We start from the raw sequence: 14,263 nt of genomic DNA, 5'->3' as shown, positions 1-14,263 counted from the left end.
TTTTGGCCTACACAGATTTTAGTAATACAACTGTATTGTATCGCAAATGATGGAGGTGAACCTTCTATAGAAGTATCAATCCACCAATGAACAAGCAGCATTGCTTCTAAAGAGGAAGAAGAATAAAAATTTTAATTGAAGCCCAAACATGGCTCATAATCTAAGTTTCTATTCAGTGTTCCACAAAATTGTTAAAATGTAGGTATTTTTCTTCTTTTGATTTAGAAACACTTTTGTTGCTGCTATCGTTTGTATGACGAGTAGGTATATAATTATCCATTCTGAACTCTGATTTTTGCTTCAGGTCATTTCAGAACCTACTCCAGTTTAGAAAACTCTTTAGTAACCATAGACATATAATATCTAAAATCAAGTGAAGATTGCGACAAAGAAAACTGAGGCTCTTAGGTGGGAAGTCTCTATTTCTAATTGGAGGAGTTCATCAAATTGGCAACAGTGGGAAAGTGATGTGATCCATTAGAAAGAGACTTCCTACCTAATAGCCTCAGTTTTCTCTGTTGCAATCGTCACTTAGTTTTAGATGGCAGCGTGTAGTCTAGGTATTATATATCTATGTTAGTAATAGACCAAAGTATATTACAGTATAGAAGTAATACATTTTGCATATTAGAAAAGATAAAAGCCAATAGAGACCAATATTTGAAGTTATAATGTCCATAACTTCAGATTCAGATTCGTTTATTCATGTCAATAACACAAGTGTTTAACACATGTCAAATAAAATTACACAAAGATTTGGACGCAATACAAATTAAAAAGATGCACAATACGACTAAGAGTATTAATAACATTAAATACTAACATTAAAATCACATTAAATTTGATTACATTAACAATGGACATTGCTTAAAGTCATAAAATCCTAAAATTTAAATGCAAGAAATTCCTCATTACTATAAAAAACATTTTCTAACAAAATATCTTTAATTGTACTCTTAAATTGATTTAATGGAAGACACTTTAAACTATCTGGAAGTTTGTTGAAAAATTTAATAGCCCAGTATCCTGGCCCAGTTTGACACCTCCTCAATCTCCAGTAGGCTGGCACGAGATGGTGTTTATATCGGGTGTCATGTTGGTGTATGTTCTCATGGGTTTCAAAGTGCGCCCCTCCCCTCTTGATAAACATTAGGTTCTCAAGTATATATAGAGATGGAACAGTGAGAATTCTTAGGGACCTATATGCTTGCCTACAATCATCCCTATACCAAAGACCAGCAAGAACTCTAACTGCCTTACGCTGCCAACCAAAGACTGTCAACATTTCTGCTGAATGACCCCAGACTAAAATGGCATAGGCTAGATGAGACTGAAAAATTGCATGGTACCCTGTTATTAAGACTTTATGTGAAACATTAGATGCCAGATTCCTGAGTACAAACAGATTTTTTGCTAGCTTTTTACTTAGACTGTTGATATGTTCACCCCATTGAAGCTTGGGATCTAATAATACACCCAGAAAAGTAAATAAAGCCTCTAAGTATAAACATATAAACCAGCATATTTATGTTTCGTGGACCTTAAGAAAGGATTTGACAGGGTCACATTAAAGGATGTTATCTATCCATTTGTTATACTTGAGAAAGGTACCTCTAGGAATAATTAAAATGATCGAAAACATCTACCAGAACAACACAATAAAAGTAAAAGTGGAAGATGAACTAACTGACCCAATTAAAGCCAGCAATGGGATACGACAGGGGGATTCCTGGAGTCCGTTATTGTTCAACCTGATGATGGAAGAAATAATAAAAAAGTAAGAAAAAAAGAATACCAAATGGGAGAAAAACAACTTAAAATAATCTGCTATGCAGACGATGCAATACTAATCTCTCAAAGTGAAGATTTTTTTTTTTTTGTTTAATGTTTATTTTGCAATCTGTTACATCATACAATAACAATAAGCATACATGTTGATTGGTACAATGTCGTGAGAGAGAGTTTGTCCAATGATCCACTCTCTGTATGCACTTTTACATTCTTACATTTATGTTAAAAACAATAAAAATTTGTAACTTTACATTATTACATTGATATTAAAAAATAAAATAAAACTATCACAATTTAAAATTAATTTCATATGTACAATTATTGCTGTTGGAATGGTAGATCCAAGGGTGTTCTTATTTTCAGCCTTCGGGTTTCTTCGCTGTTGTCAAGCAGATTAATTGCCAGTGTGTTTGGATGTTGCTCTAAGCGTCTTAGGTAGTTTGTGCTAAGCTGTTTAGTCACTGCAGTAACTGTTGGCATCTCTAGATCATTATAAATGTCTCGGTTTGTTACGAACCAAGGAGCATCTACTATACTGCGCAGGGCTTTTGACTGGAATCTCTCGATGATAGCAATGTTCGATTTAGATGCTGTTCCCCATAACTGGATTCCATAGGTCCATACTGGTTTGAGAACGGTATTGTACGCTAGTAATTTGTTCCGCAATGATAATTGTGATTTTCTGCCAAGGAGCCAGTACAGCTTTTTCCATTTAGTATCCAGCTGCTTTCTTTTTTTCCATATGTGGGTACGCCAGGTTAGATGTTTGTCCAGGTGTATCCCCAAATATTTTACGCTGTCTGTTTTAGGTATTCGTTCATTGTTGAATGTAATGCTTGGCGTTTCACCATGGCATTTTGTGAATGTTATGTGTGCAGATTTACTTTCATTTATTGTAATTCGCCATTTCCTTGCCCACATTGCTATATTGTTGAGACTGGTTTGTAGCGTTGTCGCTGCTACTTCAGGATTTCTGTTTGCTGCTAATATAGCTGTGTCATCAGCAAACGTAGAGGTGACTGTGTCATCAGTACATGGCAGATCAGCTGTGAAGAGTAGGTATAAGACTGGGCCTAAGACACTCCCTTGTGGGACTCCTGATTTGATGATGCGTAGTTTAGTTACTTCATTTTCGTATCTGACTCTGAAGTATCGTTCTTCTAAGTAGGATTTTAGAATCAAATATATTGTTGTTGGTAGCTGCTTTTTTAATTTGTAAAGGAGTCCCTCATGCCACACCTTGTCAAAGGCTTTGCTCACATCCAAAAAAGCTGATTCACAGTAACTTTTATCTTCGAATGCTTTGATGATTGTGTTAACAACACGATGCACTTGTTCTACTGTCGAGTGTTTCTGACGAAACCCAAATTGGTAGTCTGGGATTAAGCTTTTTGCTGCGACAGTTTCCATCAGTCTCTTCATCAGTAACTTTTCCATTATTTTTGACAAGACTGGTAGTAAACTGATTGGTCGATAGGAGCTAGGTTCATTTGGCTGTTTTCCCTGTTTATGAATTAATATGATTTCTGCTACCTTCCATTGTGCAGGGAAGTACTTCAGTCTTAGAACTGCGTTGAAGAGTTGCGTCAACATAACGACTGCTTTTCTAGGAAGTTCTTTTAATATTTGGCATCAAGATTAAGGTTAAGTACAAGTAAACATTACAAAAATGAGCTCTACAGAAAAATTTTGTTTTTTCTGCAAAAAAAAGGTAGTTCATGCTGTAATGTGCAGTATTTGTAAGGGAAATTATTTTCACGAGAGTTGTGCAGAAAAATCTGGAGCAATGAAAGGAAATACAATCAAATGTGGTCAATGTGCAAAAAGTGAGGTTAAGTCGGATGAAGTCGATTTTTCTTCAAACAAATCAAAGGAAATCTCAGAGTTTCAAAAGTTATTTCAGAAAATGGAAGAATCTATGGAATTCCTGAGCAGCAAATTTGATACTCTTACAGTGGAAAATCAAAATGCATTACGGGAATTGCGAGATATGAAAAGAGAAAATATCCAATTAAAAACCAAAGTTAGCCAGCTGGAAAAAAGAATCTGTGAACTAGAAATCAAAGAATTTTCCTGTAACCTAGAGATTCACGGAACTCAAATCAAAAATGAAGATCCCAAAGAAGTTCTAATGGAAATTGCTAATGATCTTTTATCATGTAATTTTAATAGTCAAGATGTGTCAGACTGCTTCAAACAAGAAACCAAAAATGGAGCAATAATTGTTGCAAAGATGAGATCACGTGATATAAAAACTAAGTTTATCAAAGCACGAAAAAATCGTAAAATGGAATCTAATATGCTGAGTTGCAACAAAAACAAAGAGAATACCTCAAAGATCTATATAAACGAGCAGCTCACCTTTACAAACAGAAACTTGTTTAACATTGCATACAAATTAAAAAAGGAAAGGAAATACAAATACTGTTGGACAAAAAATGGTAGGGTATATGTAAAAAAATCTGATGATTCTGAGCCAATTTACATTCACAATGAGGATATTATCAAAACTCTTTAATATTATTTGTGTGAACATTATAGTAAAATGGAAAATACGTTAGTAAAATGGATAATGATTGTAAATTGCAAATAAAATTTAAACTGGATAAAGTACAGTGTGATAATAGTACTGAGTTTAACATACTCTACCTGAATGCTCAGTCTTTGAGAAATAAGATATTGAACTTTGAAACGTTAGTTGTTAAGTTAAATATGCCAGATTTAATTGTAGTGGCCGAACATTGGCTGAGAGTGGGTGAAGAAACATATTTTAATGTGAATGGTTATAGTTCAGTTTTTGTTTGTAGGGATAAAGAAGGTGGTGGTGTAGGGTTATTTGTTAAAAGCTGTTACGAGTACTCAGAAGTCTACAGATATAATAAAAAGTGTTCAATGTTATTTTTACAGATCGATAGAAGTATTATAGTGGGTGGAGTATATCGACCTCAAGATTTCTACTGCAATGAACTTTTTGATGCACTGGATACAGCACTAAACATATTTGTGAATAAAAAAATTCCAGTTTGGATACTAGGTGACTTTAACATAGACCTTATTCAAGAGAGTATCCCACAAAAATTAGTTTGTCAAACAATTGTGTCCAACGGTTTTAGTATATTAAATAAAACTAACCCTACCAGAATCACCAATCATTCGGCTACATGTATTGATTATGTGATGACAAACACTTTAAACTTTGATGCAACGTTATATATAGTAGATGAAGGTTTCGGTGATCATCAACTGCAGCTATTAAAGGTAAAAAACACATCATTTATAACCACTGACAAGTATTATACAGTAACAACTTTAAACAAACTGAAATTCAAAAATGAAATATACAGCTTGCAAAATCAGATTTGGAATGAACCTGATTCTTTATGTGATGAAATATTACGTGTTTATTTAAATAATCTTAATACAAAAACAATTAAAAATCGATTTCGACAAAAAAGTGCACCATGGTTTAATGTCACATTACATAACCTTGTTTTAAAAAGAGATTTTCATTATAGAAGGCATAGACAATTCCCTAATAGTAAGTTCTTACAAGATGTTTATAAGTCCGTGCAAAATGAACTACTGAAAGCAGTAGGCAAAGCAAAAAAAGACTATTTCACGAATAAATTATCCGATGCACAAGGCAATAGTAAAAAATTATGGGCAACTATCAATCACCTTATTCATAATGCCGAAAATACAAAAAAAACAATAACAATACATGAACTACACTATCAGAACTCGATATATAATAAATCTGAGGAGCTATCAAACCAATTAAACAAATATTTTTCACAAGTAGGAAAATCTCTGTCAAAAAACATAACACCTTCAACAAGCACTCCAATAAATGTATCACCAAAAGAATATATATTTGAATGGCAACAAGTCTTAGAAATTAATGTTCAAGAGGTTGTAAGAAAACTAAAAAAAGGCAAATCTCCTGGCTGGGATGGCTTTGGTGTTGATATTATCAGGGAGTTTGAAGAGGAGCTTCTACCGATTATAACTAAATTAGTTAACCTTTCTCTTGTCACTGGAACAATCCCGAGCTCTATGAAAATGGCAATAGTGATACCACTTTATAAGGGAGGAGACTCAAAACAGCCAGGAAGTTATCGGCCAATATCTCTCTTAACAGCTATGTCAAAGATATTAGAATCATGTGTAAATCTTCAAATCGTAAACTTCTTGAATACAACTGGTGCCTGGTTTAATCGACAATATGGTTTCAGACATAATTCCAGCACAGTGTCAGCAGCTACCGATTTGATTACAGATATATATAGTAACTTAGACAAAGGATTAAGCTGTGTATTTGTATCACTAGATTTACAAAAAGCTTTTGATACAGTTAACCATGAGTTACTTATCTCAGTGCTTGAACAATATGGTATAACTGGTATGTCCTTAGTATGGCTCAGGGATTATTTGACTGGCAGAATACAAAAAGTGCTCTGTAATAATGTACTTAGTACAGCAGAAGACATCACATGTGGAGTTCCTCAAGGGTCTATATTGGGACCAACATTGTTCCTTATTTATATAAACTCCATCTCCAATCTGCCTTTAAAATCAACGCTATTTTTATATGCTGATGATACGGGACTCTTGTATGCTGACAAAGATCCCAAAAAGCTAGAATATGTTGTAGAAAAAGATCTGACAGATATAGATGACTGGCTCAGATACCACAAGCTCTCACTCAATATGAATAAATGTAGTTACACAATAATTTCAAATATTGAAGAACACAGAGAGCTACAGTTAAATTTTGGAAAATTCAAATTCGTTAAAAAAAATGTTACCAAATACCTTGGCTTACACATAGATAATCGACTAACATGGGAACAGCATATATTGAACACGTGTCAAAAAATAGCTCCAGCAGTGGGTATGCTTGGAAGAATTGCTAAATATATAAGTATCACACAGCGTAAAATGATCTATCACTCTTTAATAAATTCACATTTGTCATATCTAACTATTGTTTGGGGTAATACAAATCAAAAACAGCTACATCCTCTCATGGTGTTACAGAACAAGGCTGTGAAATATATATTTCAACTGTCAAGACTTCATCCAACTGACGACCTGTACTATCAGAGAGGAATTCTAAACATTGAGTCGCTATACATTTTACAAGTTTGTATATTCATTCATCAAATTAAGCTTTCTCAAACACGTACAAATATTACTCTAAGACGTATAGAAGATGTGCATGACCATAATACCAGACAGGGAGGTAGTTTTCAAACCGTAAGAATGCGAACTACTGGTGCACAAAGAAGTATATACTCAAGTGGTCTGATTTTGTATAATAAGTTACCCACAAAGATCAAAGACTGCAGGCTAGAAAGATTTAAAACTGAATTAAAAGAGTTACTTCTTACTAACTACTACAACAGATAGCTTTAATTGAATATAATTCTATAACAATTTAATAATAAATAATAATTTAATCATTTACTTTAATACAATTTCTTTAATGAATCTATATAGGAAAACTTAACCTTCAGTGTAAAGTAGTCTAAAAAGTTTTATGTTATGTAATCTGTTACCATTATATTTATGTTTATTATGTTACCACAAAACCAGCATAGCTACGGCTCTTGGTTTTTTAATGTATTTTTTTTTTGTATATTGTTATTACGTATTTTAATAAATGGAATAAAAAAAAAAAAAAAAAATATTTGGCCGGTAAGCAGGTCATAGCCAGGTGCCTTCTTGGGGTCTAGGTGACTTTTTATAACGTCGTAAGTTTCTTGTATTGTGAAGTTTTTAATAGGCTCCATTTGTTGCTCGTTTTCATCAAGGAATGCATATATTTCGTCGTCATTAATTCCGTTTGCAGGTGGTAACGGTTGAAATACTTCCTCCAAATATCTACCGAAAACTTCTACCTTTTCTCCATCTGTTTTGGCCCAGGTACCATCAGATTTTCTAATTGGTGGGATTTGATCTCGTGGCTGTTTTAGGTGTTTTGTGGCTTTCCAGAGACTATAGTTAGTATCGGCTGAGGGTGATAAGTTCTGTAGATATTCTGTAAATGATTTATTTTTGAGTCTTCTAAGTGTTTCTTTTAGTTGCCTTGCAGCTCGATTGTATCTTCGTCTATCATCTGGGTGCCTTGTTCTTTGCCAGATGTTTCTTAGTCTTCTCTTTTCGTTAATCATCTCTCTGACATTTAAGGGGCAGTTTAGTTGTTTTTGCTTTGGTGTTGTGGTAGGGGTTGATTCCCATGCAGCCCCTTGGACCAGTGTTGTGAAGTACTCCACCGCATCTTCGAGTTCTTTTGCATTCTTTAAGGATATAGCTAGGTTTAGCTTTTCTTCAATTTTATCCCGGAATAGATCCCAATCAGTTTTGTTATTGCATAAGGTTATCGGTTTTTCTTTTAATACTACCGAAGAGTTAATTGTAGCAATTACTGGTGTATGATCAGAGGCAATATCAAAATTTGACTGTATGTCTAGGTATCCTTGTGCAAAACCTTTTGTAATGAAGAAGTCTAGGCAGTCAGGTATTTTTCGATGATCTGTTGGCCAGTAGGTTGGTCGATATGTAGATAGATGGTCTAGTTTTAATTCCTGTTTTACTTGATGGAGTATTCTGCCTCTACCGGGTGCTGTAAGCCGAGATCCCCAGCTGGTATGTTTAGCATTGTAGTCACCCCCTGCTAGGAATCTATTGCCAAGACTTTTGAAGAGGTTGGTGAATGCTTCTTTGTTAGGTGGATAATTAGGAGGACAGTAGACAGCTGAAACCGCTATTGGCCCTATCCAATCCTCTATGACTAAGCTGACTGCTTGGAGGTATGTTTCTTCTACTTTGTCAGCCAAATGGTGTTTAATGCCATCCTTTATTAGGACCATGGCTCCTGCTCTTGCTAGTCTAACGGCATCAGGGTGAGCTGCATTATAACTGGTATATCCATATATCTTGAAATTAGTGTTAGAAGTTAGGTGGGATTCTGAGATTAGCATTATATCTATTTTATGAGACTCTAAAAATATCTGCAATTCATTTTTATGGTTCAATACACCATTAGCATTCCAAAGAGCAATTTTGAATAACTGTGCCATCTATACTCTAGTTTCCCTGTCTTGTTTTACCTCCAATCTTAGTTTTTTAACCTCTAGTATTAAGTCGTTGATTGAAGCTTGTTGTTTTTCAATTGTTAGCTGCAGTTGTCTGTTTTGTTGCTGGAGGTAATTGTTTTGGTGTTGTAGAAATGCTATTACTTGAAAATCATTTGCTGAGGCATTTGGTTGCGCGTTTGTATTTGTTGGTAACACTACATGTTCTGCCGCAGCTTCTGCATACGTCATAGCTATTGACCTTTCTTCATTTGTGTTACTATGTTTTGTTATTTTGGCTGGTTGGGGTGTGTTTATTTTGCCAGGCGCACTTCTGTTTTGAGGAAATCTACGATTTATGATATCAAGATATACCTGGCACCCTTTGTAGTTTGATGGATGCGCTCCTCCGCAAAGAGAACATTTGGGTGGCTTACCATCCTCTTTTTTCTTTGTGCACTGTCTATAATCGTGTAGTCCTGCACATTTAACACATCGAAATTGCTGTGTACATTGATTTCTAGTGTGTCCATAATTCTGACATCTCTTGCACTGGACTATTTCTTGCTTTTTATATGGCATTTCGAATCTAACCACTGCATGCAGTAATATTTTGATGTCATAGATTTCTTTATTTTTTTCGTTTCGTTGGAGGTCTATAAAGAATAAGTTTTTTGGCTCCTTGGTTCGTTTGTCTCTAACATTCAATATTTGATGAACCATGTGACCTTTTTCTTTTAGCGCTGTTATTATTTCATTGGTGTCTGTACTGTGGTGGAGGTTTCTCAAAACTACTCGAAAAAGTTTTTCTTCTGGTAATTTGTATGTATGTCTTACAATCTTATTTTCATCCAGTAGTGTTTTAATTTTTTTATAATTTTCAACACTATTGGCTTGTATTTTCATTTTGTTATCGTAAAGTAAGCGATATGTAAAATCAGTTGTTACTGTTTCAATTAGCTTTAGCAGGTTTGGGGCATTTTTATTCACCCCGTATAGTATAAATGGTGGAATGCTTACTTTCTTTGTGGTACTTTTGTTGTCGTTTGTGGTTTCGTTTTGATCTCCCTCAGTATCTTGTAGTATATCAAAACGATTGCTCAGTTCAACTTTGTTACTTATGGTCATAGTTTTTGCTGATTTCGAGTTATTCTGTGGGCTGTCTCTGCTTCGTTTGCGTTTGCTCCGTGATTTTATTGTTTGGAATTGGTTTGGTTCGTAGAGCTCTTCTACTTCTGGTTCATTTTCTTTTGGTTCCTCAGAGAGTTTGATTTCATCATTTCGCTTAGAGACATGGCATGCTTTATTGATGGGAGTGTTTTGCGTTGGCAAATCCGGATATCTCGATGTTGATGGAAAAGACATCTGTTGTGGGACGTAGTTACCTGTAGTAGGTTGTTGGTATGCTAACTGTGTGGGTGGTTGTGTGTAATTTGCAGCAGTTGCCATTTGATCAACCAACATATTTGTTGTCTGTGCTTGAGATTGACCATATGCAATTTGTGGGTAATGTTGTTGAAAAAATAAAGCTTGTGGTTGGTGTGATTGTAGCTGGCTTTGGCCCTGCCATTGATTTTGGAGCGGAATGTTGTATGGATATTGTGGTATAAAATAATTTACATTATTGTTACCTTGAAAATTATGTGGATCCCCTGCAGACGGGCCGTCACTGGTTCCTTGCATCTCGTGAAAGTTGTTCAATTAAACATATACCATTTTTCTATTTAAAATTCCACACAATTAAATGATAAAAATTGTATATTTATCAGTTGTTTTATTTTTAACTGATAACGATAATGGCAATCAACAAAAACTGGATCTAATTTTCGAAGCAATCGCCGCTAACGATGTTGATACTACGAAAGCCAAAGCTGAACTCGAAAGTGAAGATGATTTACAACGTATGCTGCACCAATTTAACATAATTGCCAGAAAATTAAGATCTTAGCATCTTAATTTCCCCAAAAAAGGCAAAATGCATGGTTATAACAGCTGATTTAATAAGATGTAAATTGGAGCAGGAAGGTCAGATAGTAGAACAAGTGATGGAGTTTAAATACCTAGGCATCACACTATTTAGCTACATAGGGCTCGAAACAGAAGTGGAAGATCAAGTGAATAGAGCAAACAGAGCCGCAGATTGCCTGAATGACATAGCATAGAGAAATAAAAATATCGGAAAAAAATTTAAAGGCAGAATATTTACAAAACAGTTGTCAGACCAATAATGACATACGCGGCAGAAACACGACCCGACACAGAGAGGTTAAAAAGATTGCTCGAAACAGCAGAGATGAAAACCCTTCAAAAAATCGATGGTAAGACACCATAAGATGCTATGGGATAGAGCTAGAAGTACAGATATACGACAGAGATGCAAGGTGGATAACATTAATAACTGGGTAAGAAACAGGAGAATAGAATGGAATGACCACATAAGCCGAATGACAACAAATAGGGTAGTCAGGGCAGTGAGAGACGGTTCCTCAATAGAAAGACGATCAGTGGGAAGACCACGAAAACGATGGAACAACAACCTACTAGAGGCATATTGAAAAAACAGACAGTCATGCCTATACAAAAGAAGAAGAAGAAGAAGTATAAACATGTGAACATGTTGTTTGGTATATTATAATTCATTCTCTTAATTATTAAAGTATGTTTTTCATCACCCAGATCAACTTGTCCTTGATATTGTAGATTACAATACATAACCTCTAAATATTTGTTTAACAAATTAGCACAATGCAAACAAATTTATTTGTTAAGCACACAAAATAGAGAGTCGTTTTGTCTTCTCATGTAACTATGACATACAGAATGCTTTTACAGGAAAAGAAAGTTACTTAACTTAAAAGGGAGTTTGAGTTTAGTGTTTCATAACATTGATAACATGTTGGGAGTGATAATTCAGGAAGAAATATTATTTTACTAATGTCAATTCTTCAAGAATTTTATGAAATTACTGAACACTAAACATAATAAGTAAAAGACCATGATATTATGATTCAGAGCAAATTTAAACAAATAGTGCTGCTTCATGGCAGCTTGATAGCCAGACACGTTTTGCTTTAGAAACAAAAACGACTTGAGAATCCTAATTAAGTAAGTATGTGTAGTTTTTTTGTTTTTGTTACAATAATAAATGCAATAAAGGTAACTAACTTCAATGGAAGGAAAGTCAGGAAGGAGTCAAGTAAAACTATGCAAATATGTGAAGGTACTTCAGATACCACCTTTACTAAGAATTAATGGAAAATTTATTCAATATTTATTGAGTACACAAAACAGACACATTTTATCTTGCTACCTTTGCATTTTCCCAAGATACACAACATGTTTTTCTTCGAAAGTAAAATTGATTTAAGATTTTAATAATTAATAAAACTGATAACGCAATCAGGTGCTAGTTGAGGAACGAATATTATTATTGTTACTGCGACATAATGTGAAAAATATGCGAAAATTACATGCATTTTGACATTTGAGATGTGTTGATATTGAAATCCTTTACAAACCTTGGTCCGTGTGACAATGTGAGTGGCTAGCTTGACCACGGCGAAATTTCCTTTACCAATTGTTTTTTCAAGTTCATAATAACCTACACGCACTAATTTGTCAACTGGAAAGGTTTTTCCCGACATTTTCACCGAATTTTCTTAATCCGTCATCGCCACATATAAAAACACAGAACATTTACCAAAGGATCTACAAAACTACTAGATTTTAGTTCATACTTTTGCTTGTAGATCTCGCTTCGCTCCTCATTTACGTCACAGCGCTCTGACGTCATGGATGCACTAGATTGCTGCCACACAAAATACGAACGCTTCGATTTGGCAACTACGCCGCGACGTCGCATAGATTTGTGTTGATTATGCTGACACCCCAAATGAACGAATTTTGTTTTTTTTTACATAATTATTTTATTTATTTGAGCCTTTACTTAAACATTCCAAATTCTGCCTATTCCGAAATGAAAAATGAAATACACCTCCCAAAATGTAATTTCTATAGTAGTGATATTTGAAAATTGAAAATATTGATAAGATTGAAATAGTCTGTCGAATTTGAAAATTTAAATAGGTAGGTACCTAGTATGTACACATATTTTCTTATATTTGATAATTTTGTATAAAACGTAAATTATTTAAAATGAAGTTAACATGTTTTGTAAATTAAAAACACCTACTCTGATAATACAATACATAATTAATAATTAATATCTATCGTATCATTTGTTTAGGTAACACATTCTATAATAACTATTTTTTACTCAAATACTGTTTGATATCTTCTGAATTGGTACTAAAATAAAAAATAATAATTATTGTGATACATTAGATACATATGATAAGTTAATGAAAAATGATTTCTATATTTTAAAACTAATTTATTGAAAATGCTTTTGTATTCAAATTACATAGAGGCATACTTGGTCAGCTGATGCGGCATTGCCGGATTTAATTGATGTCATGGAGCTACTTAAATTTTTATGATTAATTTTCTTAATTCTTTAAGCTAAGCCAGCTTCTTTCATTAATTTTACAATATATTCAATATAATATAGTTTAGATTTGGGTTTCTTTAGATTCTTAATCAATTTAAACTTTTATATTTGTTTTACTGGTTGCCTAACGAAGATTTTGCCGATCTATTTTCTTATTTCTTTTTCCCGTATTTGGCTGTTTTATATATTTTTTTGTTCGTCATGTTTGCTTTATTGTTTAGGTAGACTTTTTATAACTCTAATTTTCAATTTTTGCGACATTTTTTACCTTATTATCCTTTTTTAAGATTTTCTAAATTCGAAAATGTTTACAAAAAAAAAACAAAAAAGTTATTACAAATTAAACCCGAGGGCAAGCATTATTTTCAATTGTTTATGGGTATTAAAATGAACAATGAAACTATTTAAAATACATTTCACAATGTGAGTTTTTATGTACTTACAAACTTTTTTGTTTATAAACAATTTTTTAATTTGGAAAATCTCATTTTAAAGAGCAAGTATGTAGGTATTTTCAAGAAAGTCGTCTGTTGATCATTTTCGTTTACAGTGCGTAGTTTTTTCACAATAGATATTGAAACGAATGAAAAGTATCTTTCTTTGGAAATAAAAATGAGTAACCATTTTCATTTCGTTGCAACACGAAGCCAAAGCCGCGTCTTATACTTCAGTTCGTTTAGAGAGCACTTGGTACAAGCACTCTGACCGAACGGTTTCAAAACTCGTTAGTTTTTCATCAGATAATGCATATTATATAGCTATCTAGAAACCAAAGTGAAATAATGCAGACGACTTATCTCGAATTGCAACTAACCAAATGACCTGAGTGTCATAGCGACTTCTGCTAGGTACAAGTCAAAGATTTTAATTTAATAAAATATAA

At 33.7% G+C, this 14,263-nt stretch overlaps 1 protein-coding gene across 2 annotated transcripts in view; it reads right to left on the bottom strand.

The window, feature by feature from the left end:
* Positions 1 to 12,583, bottom strand: part of LOC114325583 (serine/threonine-protein kinase SIK3-like) — a 122,847-nt gene extending 110,264 nt beyond the window's left edge. For both annotated transcript variants that reach the window (XM_028273681.2, XM_028273684.2), the window contains exon 1: positions 12,389 to 12,583. In XM_028273681.2, the coding sequence (XP_028129482.2) occupies positions 12,389 to 12,514 (126 nt within the window). In that variant the 5' untranslated portion in view covers positions 12,515 to 12,583. The remainder of the gene's footprint in view (positions 1 to 12,388) is intronic.
* Positions 12,584 to 14,263: the final 1,680 nt, after the last annotated feature.

Source organism: Diabrotica virgifera, chromosome 3 (assembly GCF_917563875.1).
Source record: "Diabrotica virgifera virgifera chromosome 3, PGI_DIABVI_V3a".
Classification (NCBI taxonomy): Eukaryota; Metazoa; Arthropoda; class Insecta; order Coleoptera; family Chrysomelidae; genus Diabrotica; species Diabrotica virgifera.
This window is presented reverse-complemented; position numbering and strand designations above follow the sequence as displayed.